The sequence below is a fragment of the Mus caroli genome, chromosome 10, assembly GCF_900094665.2.
Source record: "Mus caroli chromosome 10, CAROLI_EIJ_v1.1, whole genome shotgun sequence".
In the NCBI taxonomy this organism is placed as follows: domain Eukaryota; kingdom Metazoa; phylum Chordata; class Mammalia; order Rodentia; family Muridae; genus Mus; species Mus caroli.
Genome location: NC_034579.1, coordinates 26,356,150 through 26,376,205, shown reverse-complemented (window position 1 = coordinate 26,376,205; position 20,056 = coordinate 26,356,150). Strand labels below are relative to the sequence as shown.

The following is a 20,056-nucleotide window of genomic DNA, read 5'->3' as shown; positions in this document are numbered from 1 at the left end:
GACGAAAGGATGGACCATCTAGAGACTGCCATATCTGAGGATCCATCCCATAATCAGCTTCCAAACGCTGACACCATTGCATACACTAGCAAGATTTTGCTGAAAGGACCCAGATAGAGCTGTCTCTTGTGAGACTATGCTGGGACCTAGCAAACCCAGAANTGGATGCTCACAGTCAGCTATTGGATGGATCACAGGGCCCCCAATGGGGAGCTAGAGAAAGTACCCAAGGAGCTAAAGGGATCTGCAATCCTATAGGTGGAACAACAATATGAACTAACCAGTACCCCCTGGAACTCGTGTCTCTAGCTGCATATGAATCAGAAAATGGCCTAGTCTGCCATCAGTGGAAAGAGAGGTCCATTGGTCGTACAAACTTTATATGCCTCAGTACAGGGGAACGACAGGGCCAAGAAGTGGGAGTGGGTGGGTGGGGGAGTGGGTAGGGGAGCGTGTGGGGGACTTTTGGGATAGCATTGGAAATGTAAATGGAATAAATACCCAATTTAAAAAAATAGAAAAACAAAAAAGAAAACATTGACACAGCGGTCAAATACAAGGCAAAATGCAAAAAGCTCCTAACACATCCTAATGCAAAAAAACATCCAGAAATCTAGGACACAATGAGAAGACCAAACAGAAGAGAGCAAAGATGCCCAACTTAAAGGGCCAGTAAATATCTTCAACAAAATTATAGAAGAAATGTCCCTTTCCTAAAGAAAGATATGCCCATAAACATACAAGAAGCCTACAGAACTCCAAATAGACTGGACCAGAAAAGAAATTCCTCCCATCACATAATAGTCAAAACACCAAATGCACAAAACAAAGAATATTAAAAACGGTAAGGGAAAAAGGTCAAGTAACATATAAAGGTTGACCTATCAGAATTACACCAGACTTGTCATGAGAGACTATGAAAGCCAGAAGATCCTGGGCAGATGTCATACAGACCCTAAGAGAGCACAAATGCCAGCCCAGGCTACTATACCCAGCAAAACTCTCAATTGCCATAGACGGAGAAAACGAGACATTCCATGACAAAATCAAATTTATATAGTGTCTTTCCACAAATCCAGCCCTACACTACACCCTAGAAAAAGCAAGAAAGTAATCTTTCAACAAATCCAGAAGATGATTGCCCAACATCCTTAGTCATCAGAGAAATGCAAATCAAAACAACCCTGAGATTTCACCTCACACCAGTCAGAATGGTTTAAGATCAACAAGTCAGGTGACAGCAGATGGCTGGCAAGGATGTGGAGAAAGAGGAACACTCCTCCATTGTTGGTGGGATTGCAAGCTTGTACAACCACTCTGGAAATCAGTTTGGAAGTTCCTCAGAAAATTGGACATAGTACTACCACCTGAGGACCCAGCTGTACCATTCCTGGGCATATACCCAGAAGATGCTCCAGCGTATAACAAGGCCACATGCTCCACTGTGTTCATAGCAGCATATTTATAATAGCCAGAAGCTGGAAACAACCCAGATGTCCCTCAGCAGAGGAATGGATACAGACATTTACACAATGGAGTACTACTCAGTTATTACAGTGACGTCATGAAATTTGCAGGAAAATGGATGGATCTAGAAAATATCTGATTGAAGTAACTCAGTCACAAAAGAACACAGTGTGTGTACTCACTGATAAGTGGGTATTAGGCAAAGAGCGTGGAATGCCCACAATACAACTCAGGCACCACATGAAGCTCAAGAGGAAGAAAGACCAGGATGCTTCAGTCCTCCTTAGAAAGAGGACCAATATAATCAGGGGAAGTTGCTGAGCTTCTGTTTGTCTTCTGCTTCCTGTCTTCCAACACTGACTTTTTACCACTGACTTGTCAGCTTCTGTATGGGCAACAGCTGCTGTGTTTCACGTTAGCATTCTCTATATCTGTCTCATTTGTCTGATCAAACACTTGTTCAGCATGGAAGTCTACTGCTGTGGGAAAGGTCATGTTCTTCTCGCTTATGTATCTTACTGATGAACACTTCATACTTAGAAAATATTGGCTAGTTTAAAAAGTTATGTTTTCCTGTTCAAAATAATAAGGTGAAATAATACTTGCCTCATTGTATGCATAGAATTAGGGTTACAAATGAATACACACTTTATATTGGTAAGTACGGGATGCATGATGGTAAAAGTATTTTTAGATAAACTAAAGAAATTAAGAACACTCTGATGGAATAATTTTCTACCTTCATTTTCTTTCTCTTTAGGAAAGGCTAGTAGAAAAAACCAGAAATGGCGTGGACCAGATGAAAACATCAGGGCAAATCTTCGTCAGTATGGCTTGGAGAAGTTTTACCTTGATGTCTTGGTTTCAGATGCATCTAAGCCTTCCTGGAGGAAGGGAACATATTTTGATGCAATCATCACAGATCGTGAGTTTGTTTTAATACAGAGTAGGAATGCGGTTAGTTTTCTGAATTATTGTTAAATACAACGTATATTAGCACACTCCAAGATGACCACTTGTTCTAGACTTCTCCTGACTCTTATCTTCCTCACATAAAAACAATGCAAAGTTAGGACTAAGCAGCAGGTTACTAACTTAAGTACTTAAGAGTTTGTGGTTTCATTTTAGCAAATATATTTATCCCCATCTGTAATTATAACTGTACATGATTTGCCATGTTTTCTCTTGCATTTTTTTTTTGAAGCATGTATTTTTATATTGACTGTGGTTGGTTGTTACTGTGGCAGCTAGATCTAGAGTGTTGTTTATGGTGACTGTGTCAACCTCAGAGGGTTCTCCATAGGTGAAAGCCTGTATAGCATCCGTCTCCACTGGCAGCTCATCTCTAGACGTAGAGAAATGTGGGGCTGTACAAGCTGCTGGCCTTGTGAATCAACTCATTTTGGAACACTTCATGAAAACTTAGGGTCTGCACCTTTAGAATATTGAATGTTTGAGGCAGCCTGTCTAAACAGACGAGCCTTTTCTATACAGCATTGGCAAATCTGTAAATAGTGCAAAGTGAAGATGTTTATCTCAGTCATCAAAAGTTCTTTGTTTTGTTTTCTGCCTAGCTCCATATGGTATCAGAGAATCTACAAGAAGATCAGGTTCACAGAAGGAAATACCAAAGGGAATAGAAAAATGGTAAATGAGATTCCACAAGCTATTACTTTTAAAAACTTGTTGATTTTTTTTTTATGAGTATTGTGAACAGTATTATACTTTTAACTTACTTTGAAATATTTGGTTTTTTTTTTAGTCCAGAAAGCCATGTTCCTGTCTCCTTGAGTTATCACCTGAGTGACATGTTTTTTGACCTGTTAAATTTTGCAGCTGAGACCCTTGTACTGGGTGGAAGACTAGTCTATTGGCTACCAGTATATACACCAGAGTATGTAGTCTTTATTTTTTTAATGTTATTTTCTACAGTATTTGTTTTAAGGATTCTGTTTAGTTATCAATATCCTTGCTCTACTTATATACAAGTGAAAATAGTTCCCTCCCACTTAATGGATTTTTTCTTTTTTGACCCTTTTAAATAAGGTATTGGCAAACTACAGCTTTTGAGCCAGCTATACTTTTTTCATACTGTTTTAATAAGGTGGTTGAACGTAGACTACCTTTTACAATTTTTTTTTAAATGTTAGAAAACTCATAAGAGTATTTGACAGAAAATGTGGCCATGGTTATACCAGTGATAAAACTAGCACTTAGAAGGTGTAGATGTGATGGCTGGAATTCTCAGTCATCCTCAGCTACCTCTTGAGGTTGAGGTTAGTCTAGACTACATAAAACTCTGCCCCCCCCCCCAAAAAAAAGAAAAAGTTGGAAGAAATACATGTACCCACAAAATCAAAAATATTTGCATTCTGGCTCTTTGTATGAAAAAGTTGCCAGCCCTTGTTGTGTATCACTTAGATGTTCAGTAGCTACTAACTAGTACAACCAAAGGGGTTTTGAACATTTACCTGAGTAACTTACTCATGCCTGCTGGCTTTCTTACATGCCAGTTATGAGTACCTTAAATGCAATACATCTTTCTTACAAGCTCAGACCAAAATACAAAGTTTGCATATGTGTAAAGCTCTGTCTTATGGTGAACAGCATTGGCTTTGTTACTTGGTAACTGATAGCTGCCGAATGGAGCTGTATACATCAATGGGAAACATAAGATTTCCTCCCTCCTTCCCTCCCTCCCTCCCTCCCTCCCTCCCTCCCTCCTTCCCTCTCTTCATCCTTCTCTCTCCTTTCTGTCTCTCTTTTAAAAGGATAGAGTCTCAGGTTTGAAAGACACTATTAAGATGACAGTTCAGTTTTTGATCCTGCCATAGATCCTGTCTTTGTCATATATGCTTGTTCTAAAGCACCTGAGGACAGCAGTAGCAATGGTAGGTTAGGAACCCCAAGATTTGGGAGCCATGCATCTTTTTGTCTGCTTTATAGCCATTGTATTTGAAGTGACTTTGGCCTAGCTTTAGTCATGCCTTCGTTTATCACTTGGTAAGTACATACATTCAGTTACTGAACACAGGCTTCATGTTTTCCTAGAGGTTTAGAGTACGTGTTACTCTCTGAGAACACCCAGGTTCAAGTTCCAGCACCACACATAGGTGTCTCACAGCTGTTCATACCTCTTATCCTAGGGGATCAGATCATTTCTTTTGGCCATTCATGTAGCTACTAGACATGAACATGGGTGTACGTATATACATGCAGGTAAAACACTCATATTTATAAAATAAATAAATCTAGAAGAATTAAATCTAGTTTAGTCCATCTATTTTAGAAAATGAGGAAAATTATTTTCAAGAAGCAGTGTGCATTTTGGGTTCTGACCCTTGTTTTTGTTGTTTTTCTGTTGCTGTGAAGAGACACTGTGACAAAGGCAGTTTATGAAGGAAAGCATTTGACTGGGGGCTCGTGGTTTCTGAATGTCAGAGTTCATAATTATTAAGGTGGGGAGCTGGCAAAAGGCAGGTAAGACATGGTGCTAGAAAGCTAGCTGAAAGCTTTCATTTGCTCCTCAGGGTGTAGGCAAAGACAGAGAAAGACATACACACACAGAGACAGAGAGCTCTAATTGGAGTTGGTATGAGATTTTGAAACTTCAGAGCCTACTCCCAGTGACACACCTCACCCAGCAAGTCCACATCTGCAAATCCTTTTTTGTTTTTGTTTTTTGTTATTTTTGTTTGTTTGTTTTTGTTTTTGTTTTGAGACAGGGTTTCACTATATAGAACTGTGTATAGTGAGTTCCTGGCTGTCCTGGAACTCACTTTGTAGACCAAGTTGGCCTCCAACTCAGAAATCCACCTGCCTCTGCCTCCCAAGTGCTGGGATTAAAGGCGTGCGCCACCACTGCTCACTTGCAAATCCTTTTTAAATTGTTCCTTATTAAATTGTTCCTTTTTAAATTGTTATATGGTCACTAACTGTGACCATATGAGCTTATGGAGACTACTCTCATTGAAACCACCATTGCACTAAGGTAACTGAACAAACCCCAGTACCAGGAATGAGACACTTCCCTATCAGTGTGACCCTGTGATGCCTACACAAGACAGCCTTTGCTACTGATACTGATTGCATCCAAGAACTGGATCATAGGAATCGATTGCTGAGACTCCACCCTGCATGCTCTGTTGCTTTTTCTACTTGGGCTAGATGGCCTTTGTCACACTCAGGAGCCAGTTTTATGTTTAAAGGCAGACTGGTTAGAATTTTCTTGGTCACTCATTAATCTTATCTATACCTTGTTTAGCTGTAAAACACCCAAGAATCTCATTGCAGGTCTGACCCTGCTTCCTGTCTTGATGGTTTCCCAGCATAGCTTGTGTGGATGAGCTTTCATGTCTTTCAGATGCCTCTTTAAATGTGGAACACTCAGGTTAGCGTTACGTAATGAGACTATTTTACATAGTGTGGGGAGGATCACTTGGGGCCCACGCACTCCACTGCAAGCACACACCAACTGGTCTCAATGGATAGTAGCCAAAAGCTTACTAAAAAGTAGTTTACAAAGTCCAACACAGCACATAGAGATTCCATTCCTTCAGGACAACATGGATGCATAGAGGGGAAGTGTTACATAAGATCTTTAGGATCAGTAATCATTCTTTGTGAGCTATCCCAGCTCCTCAGTCTGGAGTACTGCACATCTCACCCCCTAAAAGAGGCCCTGGCTGGTGCTTATCAGCTGTTTCCCCCTCCATAGACTGTCCTTTCTGAGTAGCAGTTGCTCTCGTGGGAACTACTGGTATTGCCCTGTTAGAAACCCCTATGGTTAATTGCTTTTCAGGCTTTAGGTACTTGGAGAAATTGTTAAGCACTTTTGGCTTTCTGTTAGCTTTTCCCCTGGGACCTCCAGCTCGACATAGACATGGCCACATTTGCTTTCAAGTGACCTGGAACAGAACCTCTCATCTTCTTTCCTAATCCATTTTGATTGGTGTAGCACTTAAGACAGCCTAAGTCCCAGTTTCTCCTACTTCATAAAGATCAGATGCCTGTGGGGCTCAGTAGAGCCAAATGCAGTCCCAGTGTCTGTGATGCATTGACTAGCTTCCAGTGGACAAGTCCTGTCTTGCTTGGTGATCTGAGCATGACAGTACTTCTTTCATTCCCAGCTGTCTTACCATCCTGTCTCATCCTGTCTCTGTTGGATTCTTCCCATAGGTTACAAGGTTTTGGATCCCTTACTGGTATGGCGTGTATTCTTTCCTATCTGACCCTTCCCACTCAGCTGTAAGAAACGTCGAGGAAGTGCCTCCACTTCATCTTCCTAATCCACTTTACCATCCAAACCAAAGATGACCCCCATCTGTTTTCCATTGTGATTCCCCCTTATCTGCAAGACAGCTGGACCATAGTTGGATATCTTATGACCTGTTGCAGAGACAGTGCATCTTTTCCCATAATTCCTCAGTGGTGAACCTTAAGCACCAAGTATTACATTAATGTGTCCTAAAGTCCTGCTATGACAAGGCTGACCAAAGAAACAATCTCAGTGTGGGAATGTTAACAGACCTGAACTTGTGATGTCTCCTGTGCGTTGTTGAACTTTTCTATCTGAGGAGACAAACAAATGTTTATTTGTCCCAAACATGGTACCAACAACACAACATAAAAACAATTCCAGAAAAGTCTAACTTGGTTAAAAACAATGAATTTAATTAAGGTTATTTACAGAAACTTTGGCAACTTATGTACAACTGAAGGGAAAAGACATTCCCACAGCAGCTATTAACTGTTTGTATACTCTTAGGGGTAGTTCTGAGCTCGCTCCTCCAGTAACTACTGTGAGCCTTGGGGAGATGTGGGACCCCAGAAGCACCTTCTATGACAGGTCAGTTGGCCCAGTCTTGGGTATAGCTGCTGGCAGTTGAAGGGGCAGTGACTCACTGCCCACAAGACAAGGTTTCACAGCATAGAGTGAGAGCTTCAGTGATTTCTAGATGCAAATGTGGGTGCTGCATACAGAGGACAGCTTTTACAGCATTTCCTGTACAGTAAAAGTTAAGGATTTAAGCTAACTATATTTCCAAAGACCTTAAAAAGTAGCTACTGTACATTTCTTCAGTAACTTTTCTAATAATTCATACAAGGAAAAAGGGGAAAAATGCCCAGACCCTTATAGCTACAAGGATGTTTAAAAATAGACAAAGCACGTGGCTGTAATCCTAGTACTCAGGCTCCTGAGGCAGGAGGATCTCAAGGTTGAGGCAGCCTGGGCTACATAGTAGTTTCAAGCCAGCATGAGCTACCTGGGTGTAAAACTTGGTATCAGTTTTTTTTTTTTTTTGGAAGTTTTTTTTTTTGTACAAGGTATTCTAATCACCATTTTTCCTTCCCCAACTCCTCCCAGATCTTTCTCACCATGTCCCCTCACCCTTTCTTTCTTTCTAGAAAACAGGCAAACAAACCATCATTTAAACAAAAAAAAAAAGGAAGAAAAGAAAAGCACAGGAAATACATAAAACACAAAATTGGAAACCATGGTATATATGCAAAAGGCTAGTAAGACACACACACACAAGAGCCCAAACAAGACTAAAAATTGATATATTTATAGACAGAACTTTATTCAGCTGTTAAATTAAATTATGAAATATGCGAGTAAATGGAGGGAACTAGAAAAAAAGTCCTCCTGACTGAAGTAACCCAGACCCCCAAAGACAAATAGTATATGTTTTCTCTCCTATGTGGATGTTAGGTTACTGTTTAAGCATTCGATAGGCGTGCTACAAACTGTAACCATAGAGGTTAGGTGCAGAGTAAGAGACAAGTGGGGAGGTGGGACAGGGAAATCTCTCAAGGAAGGAGAAATAATAGGGCACACATTTGGGATTGGAGCAGGGGATTAAATGGGGGGAGGGATGGAAGAAAGAGGAAAGGGAAGGAGTATGGAAAGGAGCAACTAACACTTAGAGGTGTTAGAGAGTCATGGAAGCTGAAGAAGCTTAAATTGTTTACACACATAAGAGATGTCTAAAACGTATCACCAAATAACAGGGGTGACTGTACCCCAACGAGACGTGAGTGCCAGGAATAAGATAGAGCTAGTTTGTTTTTCTTTGTAGACATTTCATTTGGGGATAGATTTCTTCCAGCTGTGTGGCTAGCTCAAGTGGGAAGAGTACTGTGGAAATCCACTGGTTGATTTGTGTCAGTTATTTCCAGATCCTCCCATGCTCCTTATTAGATCTCTGTTGTCTCTTCACTACATTCTGATAGTGGTGGGTTTAATAATCACGGCTTCCTCTGGCTGAAATGAAACTGAAACAGAGCAGAGATTCGTCTCAGAGCTGCAGAGCTCCTGAGTGAGTCCACTTGCTTGCTCAGGTTCCACAAATCCATGGAGCTTTTGTTATCTAATTTCTTTTTGCCAACTGTTAAACTGGCTAGAAATGTTCTTTGTGGAAGATAGAAATCCAGCTGCTGGTGTTATTGATAGAAGTGACAGCAAGGCCAGCAAGGTGGCTTGCTACGTTGCACAGGCCCGGTGACCCAGAGTTTGATTCCACAGACACCAGGCTGTAGAAGGAGAAGATCCCTGAAAGTTGTCCTCCAAGCTCAACAGGTGTGTGTGGCACCTGTCTGCACATGTTCATGAAATAAAGTTTTAAAAAGTAATATGATTAACAAACATATATCAAAACGTCAGTTAAAATAAAGTGTGGGAGCTAGCAGCATGGCTTACCAGTTACGAGTGCTTGCTGTTCTTCCAGCAGACCTGAGGTCAGTTCCCAGAACCTCCACTGGGCTGCTCATCACTAGCTTCCTCCAGCCCTGGGCCTTCTGTGGCCTCTGAGGAAACCCACACACAGGTAGCAAACATACACACGGAGACACATAAAATATAAACGATGGCCAAGGAGCTTAATAACATGTCTCAAGTTAAGATTTTAGGAATATATTTTAATGTATTCAGTAGATTTATAGAAGAGAACATCTTTTTGTCCTTATCTAGGAAACATAGAATGATTCCTTAAACAGTTCAGTGGTCAGTACATTTGCAGTCTGTCTTTCAGGCAGGAGGTGAAATATATAACATTTAGAAAGAACTTAATGTTTTCTAGGAAGAAGAGTGACTGAGAAGTGACTCATGGAAGAGCTAGAGGCTTATGTGTGTAACTGTTTTGCTTTTAGAATCCTCTTGGATATCATTTGCATTCATGCATTTCCCACTATACACTTCTCTTTCCTGTGGTTTGTAGTATTTCCACAAAATTGTGCAACCGTCCCACTATAAAGACAACCGCTCCACAGGAAACGTCATTTACTCCCAAAGAAACCCCCAAGTGGAGCCACCCCTCCTCCTGCCTTTAGCAACCACTGATCTAAATCTGTGTGGTTTGCCTGTTTGGTCTGGTTTCCGTTTTAAATAGGTAACTTAAGTTACAGGGAAACAGTAGTAAAATCAGAGTTAGGTATTAATATAATTGTCTAGGCAAGGTACAGATTTAACAGTTGGCAAACAGTCCACTAATATGGAATTTCGTATACACTGAAGACGTTTTTAAGCTACTATTAAATTTTTCAGTATTATTTTGGACATATGTTTTCCATTGATTTGGTCATTCATATATAAAGTTAGTCCTCTATACCTGTGGTTTCTATATCTGGATTCAGCCAATCTTCAATGAAAAATTGAATTTGGGGTATAATAGTTTTACACATACTAAATCCAAGACTTCTAATTCTTACCATTTTCACAGTAGTTCAGTAGAGCAAGTACCATTTATATTTGTGTTAGGTATTCTGAGTAATCTAAAGATGATTTAAAGAATACAGGAGATTATACATAGATTATGCAAATGTCTCCTGACTTGCGTGACTCTTTGGATTACTGTATAGGGTAGGAGGTGTCCTACAACCAGTCCATAAATACAGCAGACTGTAAGAGGCTAATGAGAAAGGAAGTTTCTCACAGTAATGTTGGGAGTCCAAAATAAAAAACCAACCTCCAAATATCTTTATATGCTGTCAAACAAATCCTGTGGTTTGTGCCTACCATACCCCACTCAAAAGAGAAAGCTAGCTACTGGCAACTTTGTTTGAGCAATATTAGCATTATTCATGTCACTTAATATTACTTTTAATTACTTTTTACAGGTGAATTTGATTTATATTTTTAATTTATAGTTATGTAAGAAGCCTAAGTATAAAACATTTTTATTTGTGTATATTCAAGTGTCTTTTCAAAACACGAGTCAGTATACATAGAAGGTTTCTTTAAAGGGTTGGAATATGAGGCCAACTTACATTACATAGTGAGAAGTAGGATCCTACCTAAAAATAAGTGTATATTCTTAAGCATGACACTGTTTTAGAGACCCATGGGTTATACTGTGTATAAGCTTAAGTTCAAAGCCATATTTTCCTCTTTGTTTCTATTTTTAAATTTAGTTTCAGTCATGATGTAAAATATATTTCTTCATGTCATAAATATTTCTATGAGGATTCTTAATTTGATATGGACTAGTTTTATAAAAAGTACATTATTTCTGTCTGTAGAGTAAGTGCTAAAGACTTTTTAGATGAGAAAAAACCAAAATGGTCACAAGTTCCCTAAGGAATAGCCAAGAATGACTTGAAGAGAATTCCTTCCTCTGATAATGGGGTGAAATGCAGCTTGTGTGCTGCCTGGTGAGTGAGTGGTGATGGTTTTGAGCATGTGATTGAGACAGTGAGGAGGAGGTTGTTGAAGGTCAGAGAGACATCGAAAAGTCCCCAAGAGTGGTGGGCAGGGTGATGCTGACACATTAGATAGAGCAGCTAAGCTGGTTCAGGGTCCTTCGCCATTACCTTTCCCATTTAGAGTCTGAGGTTTAGCTCATGTCATAAATGTGTGCAGAGACAATTCAGAAAGGCATGAAGGTTTGCAAAGAAAAACTAAAGCCTGCCGCCAGTGCTCTCAGGCCCTCCCTGCTGCTCTTCTCTCTGCTCCAGCCGTGTCCCACAATTAACTGGTGTCTTGTTCTGGGCTCTATTAGTGCGTGCATTGTCCTGTGATGTAGGGATTGGTCATCTCTGCTCATGTCCTAGAGTAACGCTTCCATGACTCAGGGTCATAGCCTCAGTGTCACTGCCTAGTGACTGTGACCTGGGCACTAATATACCCTGGAGGTTTTATTTGTACTTAGCTATCTGAATTATTTTATAAATAACTTTAGACTTATTTACACATCTTATAGACGTCATTAACATTTTTTTTTTTATTGAAGACATGATAATATTCTTCAGATGAATCATGGTCTTGACTGTCAGGGAGTTGCTCTGATCTGCACTTCTGTCTGATCAGCTTTTGTGGACCCTTTAGGGCATAATCATCATCTTGCAGTTTTGTGGTTTGTTTGCTACTCCTCATTAAAACATACATGTGTATCTTCCCTTCTCTCCTCCCAGCTCCCTCTGTCTGGTTCCCTTTCACTGTCTTGTCCTGTCTGTCTTTGTATTCTTCCCTTTCAGGGGTAAAATACTGAGCTACATCTTTTGGTGCTGGTACTTATAAAATATTTGTAAAGTACAAGCAGATTGCTTATGGGTTGTACGACACCACACTTGATTTCGGTGGTGCCTGTTTGATTGTTCCTAACCGGCAGCTTCCTGTCTTCAGGTACACTGAGGAGATGGTGCCTGGGCACCCTTGCCTGAGACTCATCAGCAACTGTGAACAGAAGCTTTCCAGTCACACAGCAAGGCGCTTGATCACCATGGAGAAGGTGAAGGAATTTGAGGTAAGTTTCTAGTATAAATAAATTCTAGTCAAAAATCCAGATCTTTGTAAATAGTTTTCCTGAAGTACTTCGAGATGTTCGTCTTGATTCTGATTGTATAGTACAGTAGGTAAGTTGAGGAAGAAGCAGATGTTGAACTTGGTGCACTCGGCTGTGGCTGTGGTAGGAATAGGAGAGTGGTTGGTTGGCTTGAAGAGCAGAAGAAACTCACCCATGCCTTAGGCTTCCTCAGATTCCTGTTGCAGAAACAGAACTTCTTGCCTGCAGACCTGAATGTTTGTAGTTACTATTACAAAAGTGTATATGTGCACACATATACATACCATAGCACCCGTGGAGGTCACATGACACCTGAGGGACTTGGCTCTTTTCTATCATGTTGATTCCAGGGATTGAACTCAGGTCATCAGGTGTGGTGGTTAAGCATCTTTACCCATTAAGCCACCTCACCGGCTGATTGGCAGATTTTAGTCGAGACAGTGATTCTTTATATAAGGAAGAAGATAAAATTTTCTCATCTATTAGGTAATATCAGTAATCCTATTCATCTATACTTGTATTCTCACTCCTCTCTCTCTCTCTCTCTCTCAGTCTCTCTGTCTCTCTCTCACTCTCTCTCACATGTATGCGCTCGCGCGCACACACACACACACAACATATAAATTTGAGAAAGAAAAGTTGTTTTTTTTTTTTTAAAGATTTATTTATTTATTATATGTAAGTACACTGTAGCTGTCTTCAGACACTCCAGAAGAGGGCCCCAGATCTCGTTACGGATGGTTGTGAGCCACCATGTGGTTGCTGGGATTTGAACTCTGAACCTTCGGAAGAGCAGTCCGGTGCTCTTACCCACTGAGCCATCTCACCAGCCAGAGAAAGAAAAGTTTTAGTAACATTTGTTACTTTCTATCCAGATTAGAAGTGATGTGAATAGTACCTCATTTAACGAGGCTGCAGTGACACATCAGAATGCTCTCTCTGCTGTCCTCTCTGGACTAACAGGCTCTCAAATGCACTGACTGTTTCGGCCAGCCCTGTCTGCTTAGGGCATGCAGAACAGGGAGATTGTGTCTGAGTATTTTGTAATGCCCATCTCTAGTCTCTATTTGATTTGTTATCATTTGATTTATATCTCATAGGCCTTTCACAGTGGTGACTTAATCTATAAACTGCCCTTGTATCTGTCGCTTTACATCCTTCACCCCTTCCCATTTGTAATTGATCTTTAACTTGGAGCCTGGTTGGCTCTAAATTAACTATTTACACTGACATATTTGGTTTACGCCAACAGATCTGAATCTCTCTCCATATCTTAATCATATCTTCTAAATAGATTTTTCTAAAATATTACATTTTGCTACTTTATACAAGTGTTTTAGTTGTTTTTGTTATTAGATAATGTTTATAAAGTTTTCACACGATATAAATTATCCTCAAAAATCAGGCTCCAGTATCAAAACTTTAAGGAAACTAAGCTATTCATCTACATAAGTAGTTGATGATTATCCACGAGATGTGTGGGTATTTATATTTTGGTGTATATGTACATGTGGTCTGATGAGAATGCATGGCTGTAGTAGTTTAGAAAAACCAACCAGCTGCTCATATTCCAGCTTCATCTTATTAAGTGCATATTCAGATGATAGAATCTGTGGAATGGACATGATTTTCATTGTGTTCCAAACAGTTATGTACTTATATTTATTAAGGTATATCAGTACAATTATTTTATAGTAACAACTTGTTTTTCTTCGAATAATATTTTACATTTTGTACTGGATAATTTGCCAATAATTCTTTGTGGAAATCAAATCCTTTCCCAAGTATGATGATATACCATTAGCTGTTTAGAATATTGAGAAATTCCTGGAGTGCTTTCTGTATTTACTGGCACAATGACAGCCTCAACAAATGTCAGTTTTGAATCCAGCAGAACCCTGTTATCTTACTGTCCATTGTAGTTGATTCCTCTGACTCTAAACTCTGGGTCTGATGGTGCTAATGTGTTCGATACTTCTCTTTATAGAATTGCTTCCATGTACCAGCCAAACTTACTATTTCCCAGGAGTTACTGTACTGTTCTTGAGGCTATTTATGCTACGTAGAAATATTGTAGTAATTATGGAATCTAGAAAGTTAAACCTGAGTGAGTGTAAGAATCAAGTTAGTATTTCTATAGCAAATATCTGGAATGCTTCGGAAGACAAGATAATGCTTTCTCAGCGGCGTCTAGTGAGATGACCATGTGATTTTTTTTTCTTTGAGTTTGTTTATATAGTAGATTATGTTGATGGATTTCTGTATATTGAACCATCCCTGCATCCCTGGGATGAAACCTACTTGATAATGATAGCTGATTGTTTTTGATGTGTTCGTGGATTCAGTTAGTGAGAATTTTATTGAGTATTTTGAAATTTGAAGTTCTCTTTGTTTGTTGGGTCTTTCTGTGGTTTAGGTATCAGATTAATTGTGGCTTCATAGAACGAATTGGGTAGAGTACCTTATGTTTCTATTTTGTGGAATAGTTTGAGGAGTATTGGAATTAGGTCTTCTTTGAAGGTCTGATAGAACTCTGCACTAAACCCATCTGGTCCTAAGCTGTTTTTGGTTGAGAGACTATTAATGGCTGTTTCTAGTTTTTTTAGGGGTTGTGGGATTGTTTAGATCATTTATCTGATCCTGACTTAACTTTGGTACCTGGTATCTGTCTAGAAAATTGTCCATTTCATCCAGGTTTTCCAGTTTTGTTGACTATGGGCTTTTGTAGTATGATGTGATAATTTTTTTGGATTTCCTCAGATTCTGTTGTTATGACTCCCTTTTCATTTCTGATTTTGTTAATTAGGATACTGTCCCTGTGCCCTCTAGTTAGTCTGGCTAAGGGTTTATCAAAAATCTTGTTGATTTTTCTCAAAGAACCAGCTCCTGGTTTGGTTGATTTCTTTGAATAAGTCTTTTTGTTTCCACTTGGTTGATTTCAGCCCTGAGTTTGATTATTTCCTGCTGTCTACTCCTCATGAGTAAATTTGCTTCCTTCTGTTCTAGAGTTTTAGGTGTGCTGTCAAGCTGCTAGTGTATGCTCTTTCCAGTTTCGTTTTGGGGGGAACTCAGAGCTATGAGGTTTCCTCTTAGGACTGCTTTCATTGTGTCCCATAGTTTGGGTATGTTGTGGCTTCATTTTCATTAAGCCCTAAAACGTCTTTAATTTCTTACTTCTTTGTTGACCAAGTTATTATTGAATAGAGTGTCGTTCAGCTTCCACATGTATGTGGACTTTCTATTATTTATGTTGTTATTGAAGATCACCCTTAGTCCTTGGTGATCTGATAGGATGCATGGGATAATTTCAGTATTTTGTATCGGCTGAGACCTGTTTTGTGACGGATTATATAGTCAATTTTGGAGAAGGTACCATGAGGTACCTTACTCTGAGAAGAAGTTATATCCTTTTCTTTTAGGATAAAATGTTTTGTAGATATCTGTTAAGTCTATTTGTTTCATAGCTTCTGTTAGTTTCACTGTGTCCCTGTTTAGTTTCTCTTTCCATGATCTGTCCATTGATGAAAGTGGTGTGTTGAAGTCTCCCACTATTATTGTGTGTGGTACAATGTATGGTTTGAGCTTTACTAGAGTTTCTTTAATGAATGTTGATGCCCTTGCATTTGGAGTTTAGATGTTCAGAATTAAGAGTTCATTTTGGTAGATTTTATCTTTGATGGGTATGAAGTGTCCCTCCCTGTCTTTTTTGATAACTTTAGGTTGAAAGTCGATTTTATTCAATATTAGAATAGCTACGCCAGCTTGTTTCTTGGGACCATTTGCTTGGAAAATTGTTTTCCAGTCTTTTACTCTGGGTAATGTCTATCTTTGTCCCTGCAGTGGGTTTCCTATATGAAGTATAATGTTGAATCCTGTTTACATAGCCAGTCTGTTAGTCTATATGTTTTTATTGGGGAATTGAGTTCATTGATATTAGAGATATTAAGGAAACGTAATTGTTGCTTCCTGTTATTTTTGTTTTTAGAGGTGGAATTATGTTTGTCCAGCTATCTTCTTTTAGGTTTGTTGAAAGATTATTTTCTTGCTTTTTCTAGGGTGTAATTTCCCTCCTTGTGTTGTAGTTTTCTGTTTATTATCCTTTGAAGGGCTGGATTTGTGGAACGATATTGTGTGAATTTTGTTTTGTCCTGGAATACTTTGGTTTCTCCATCTATGGTAATTGAGAGTTTTAGCTGGGTATACTAGCCTGGGCTGGCATTTGTGCTCTCTTAGGGTCTATATGACATCTGCCCAGGATCTTCTAGCTTTCATAGTCTCTGGGGAGAAGTCTGGTGTAATTCTGATAGGTCTGCCTTTATATGTTACTTGACCTTTTTCCCTTACTTTATTTATATTTTTAATATTCTTTCTTTATTTAGTGCATTTGTTGTTCTGATTATTGTGTGTTGGGAAGAATTTCTTTCCTGGTCTACTCTGTTTGGAGTTCTGTATGCTTCTTGTATGTTCATGGGCATCTCTTTCTTTTGGTTATGGAAGTTTTCTTTTATAATTTTGTTGAAGATACTTACTGGCCCTTTAAGTTGAAAATCTTCATTCTCATCTATACCTATTATCCGTAGGTTTGGTCTTCTCATTGTGTCCTGGATTTCCCAGATGTTTTACGTTAGGATTTTTTTGCATATTGCATTTTCTTTGATTGTTGTTTCCATGTTTTCTTTGGGATCTTCTGCACCTGAGATTCTCTCTTCCATCTCTTGTATTGTTACTGATGCTCACATCTATGGTTCCTGATTTCTTTGATAGGATTTCTATCTCCATAGTTGTCTTCCTTTGTGATTTCTTTATTATTTCTACTTCCATTTTTATATCCTGGATGGTTTTGTTCAATTCCTTCACCTGTGTGTGTTTTCATGTACTTCTTTAGGGTTTTTTTGTGATTCTTCTTTAAGGGCTTCTACCTGTTTACCTGTGTTCTTCTGTATGTCTTTTTGGGAGTTATTAATGTCCTTCTTAAAATCTCTACTAGCATAATAAGATATGATTTTAAGTCTAAGTCTTGCTTTTCTGGTTGGTTGGGGAATCCACGACTCTCTGTGGTTGGAGTACTGGGTTCTGATGATGCCGAGTGGTCTTGGTTTCTGTAAGATTCTTGCATTTGCCTTTCACCATCTGGTAGTCTGTGGTGTTATATGTTCTTGCTGTCTCTGGCGAGAGCTTGTTCTTCCTATGAGTCTGTAAGCCTGTGTCAGCACTCTTTGGAGTCCAACTCTCTCCTGGCAAGACCAGTGCACAGAGGGCTGTGGAACAGCCTTACCTCTTGAGTGCAGATGTAGACCTGTAGGACCCTGTCCAAGCTGCTCTGCTGCTTCTGTGGCCTGTGCTCTCCTGAGTGGACCCGCCTTAGAGAGACAACGGAGAGAAAATCTTATGTGTATTTTTCCTCAACAAAGAGATGTATAGTTTAATGAATACCTGTGAAGTGTGTCTAGTGGAAGCACTGTAAAGTCTGTTCTGACCTTTGCAGTGACCAGTTCTTACTTTCCTTTGAATTTACCTTTAAGCAAAACCAGCAAAACACATATACATCTTTACTAATTCTTTACATGGATTTTGGGAATTTTATAAAGTTTCACAGGATCAGCATTATTTCAAAATTAAAGTGGAAGTGTACAGCTACTTGCTTTTCTATGTTATTCATCCTTTGCTCTTTAAGAAGATAAGATTCTTGCTTCTTGTTAGTTACAATTAAATATAAAATGGTGTTTAACTAATTGTTGTTAAACTTTGGTCTGTTGACTATTCTAATATTTGACAGTTTTCATTGATAGAGATATAAACTTTAATTAATACGTATAGGAAACGTTCATACTTCTGTATCATCATGGTATACATGGATGTCCACAATGCTTATTTTACACTAAAAATACATTATGTTCTGAGTGTTAAATGCCCAAAGTTCATTTATTAATTATCCATCATTCTGAGACTCTAGATAAAATTGTAATATATCTTCATAGACTTTAGGCATCATAATATTTTGAAGTTTAATTTTATAAGGAACTGAAAAAATGCAGATACCAGGATAAAGTTTTTCACCTTTACTGTGTTCCTATTAAGAACAACACGACAGATTTAATGGTATTGGATACCAGACTTTTGACCTGCTTGTCCTTGGTTTGGAAATGGCCTAATGTTGTTTATAGTTTTGTAACTTTAGCACAAGTGGTTTCTATGTCTACCATCCAGTACCAGATGCAGAAGGCTGGGAAGCCATGATAAGGAGAGCAGGATTTTTAAACAAAAGCTGAACATGGGTAATTACCCTGGAGCTGAACCGAGGCCCCTTATGTTCAGTGCTAGCAGTCACTCTAATTTCATCCTCCTCTGCCTGTTGCCTTCCTTCCACCACTTAGCTTTCTTCCTCACACTCTCTAAGGATTGTATCCATGCCTGACTTTCACCCGCCAGTCTTGGAGTCTTTGCTGACAAATGAGAAGAGCACCCTTCAGTTGCTGGTGCTTGCTATGACAACAGTACTGGTTTTCACTTATCATGGAATGAGTTGTACAAGTTGTTTGTATTTGCATATTTACCATGAAACTTTGGTTCTGTATGAACAGTGACTTAATATTAGTGACGTAGAAGAAATCGTTATCTTATTATCGGGAACTGCAACTTCTAAGATGACTTAAACCTGATGACAATTGAAATAGAAGCAGTTGGGTTTCTGTTAAAGGACTCTAGAATCCTGCAAGCTTATCTCCTGGGTAGGGAGCTCCCTGCAGCTTGAAGAGCAAGCAGTTTTTAAGTCCATGCTTGTCTTTAGGTATGTAAGTGGTGATTTGGAGGTTCTGTAAAACTAGCTCTTAACAGTGAGAAGTACTGTGAAGCAAAATGGTGCGTTTAGTCAGTGTGGGTACTTGGTGGTCAGAGAGACTTTAGAGCTAAGTGAGTGCGAGCTTTCGAGGATGGCTGTCCAGTGAAGGGAAGAAGGTGAGGAGATTCCAGAGTAGGTGCTGTGAGAATGGAGGAAGTTGTGTCACTGAACATATTTTACATTCATTCATTCACCTTTCCCATTTTTGCACATTTTCCTTCCTTAACTTAAACATCGGTTCTCACAGAGAAAGAAATCCATGGTATGCTGTACTCAACATTCGCATTTGTGGGACCATATTTGTCACGTCTTGGGCTTACGTAGACCAGGCTTTGTCCTTATTGTTCATTAGGAGAAAATCACCCTGACTATTTCTATGTAAGCTGTGGGGGTTGTCGTGCCTGCATGAACACAACGCATTTATCTGAGGAGATGTGGCTTGAGGCAGTAGACAGGTGCAATTTGGTAAGGTAACTGTCGTTTTACGTCTGGGAGGGATGAGAAGGGCTGTGGAATATGCAGGGGATCCTGATATTTGTGCTTCAATGGATGCTGGGTGTCTCGGAGAAAAACATCTAGAGACAACCTGAAAAACTAGCAATGCCCATGTGAAAGGCCTTATATACCAGTGTATGCCTCTCCTAGCTATCAGTGATGGCAAGGCTATGAAGGGTGTTTGTTCGTAGAGTGGCAGAAGTGTATGTATTATGACACTGCCTGCCCTTCACTTCAGAGTGAAGGGAAGCTTGAGCTGGGGGTGTTAGCCTGTGACACTCTGACAAGGCTCCAGACCTCCAGAAGTAAAGAGATGAGCTGTGAACCAGAAGTGAGGGGATGTGAAACTGAAGAGGAAGTAAGAGTTTGGGGACGACAGCCGGGCGTGGTGGCGCACGCCTTTAATCCCAGCACTCGGGAGGCAGAGGCAGGCGGATTTCTGAGTTCGAGGCCAGCCTGGTCTACAAAGTGAGTG

General features: G+C 39.6%; 1 protein-coding gene across 4 annotated transcripts in view; it reads left to right on the top strand.

Moving 5' to 3' along the window:
* Trmt11 (tRNA methyltransferase 11 homolog) overlaps positions 1–20,056 on the top strand; it is a 77,284-nt gene that overhangs the window by 51,739 nt on the left and 5,489 nt on the right. For 3 of the 4 annotated variants that reach the window (XM_021174883.1, XM_021174882.2, XM_029482679.1), the window contains 4 exons: positions 2,228–2,392; positions 3,042–3,114; positions 3,230–3,361; positions 12,089–12,209. In XM_021174883.1, coding sequence (XP_021030542.1) covers positions 2,228–2,392; positions 3,042–3,114; positions 3,230–3,361; positions 12,089–12,209 — 491 coding nt within the window. The remainder of the gene's footprint in view (positions 1–2,227; positions 2,393–3,041; positions 3,115–3,229; positions 3,362–12,088; positions 12,210–20,056) is intronic. The other variant, XM_029482680.1, reaches the window with a different exon arrangement.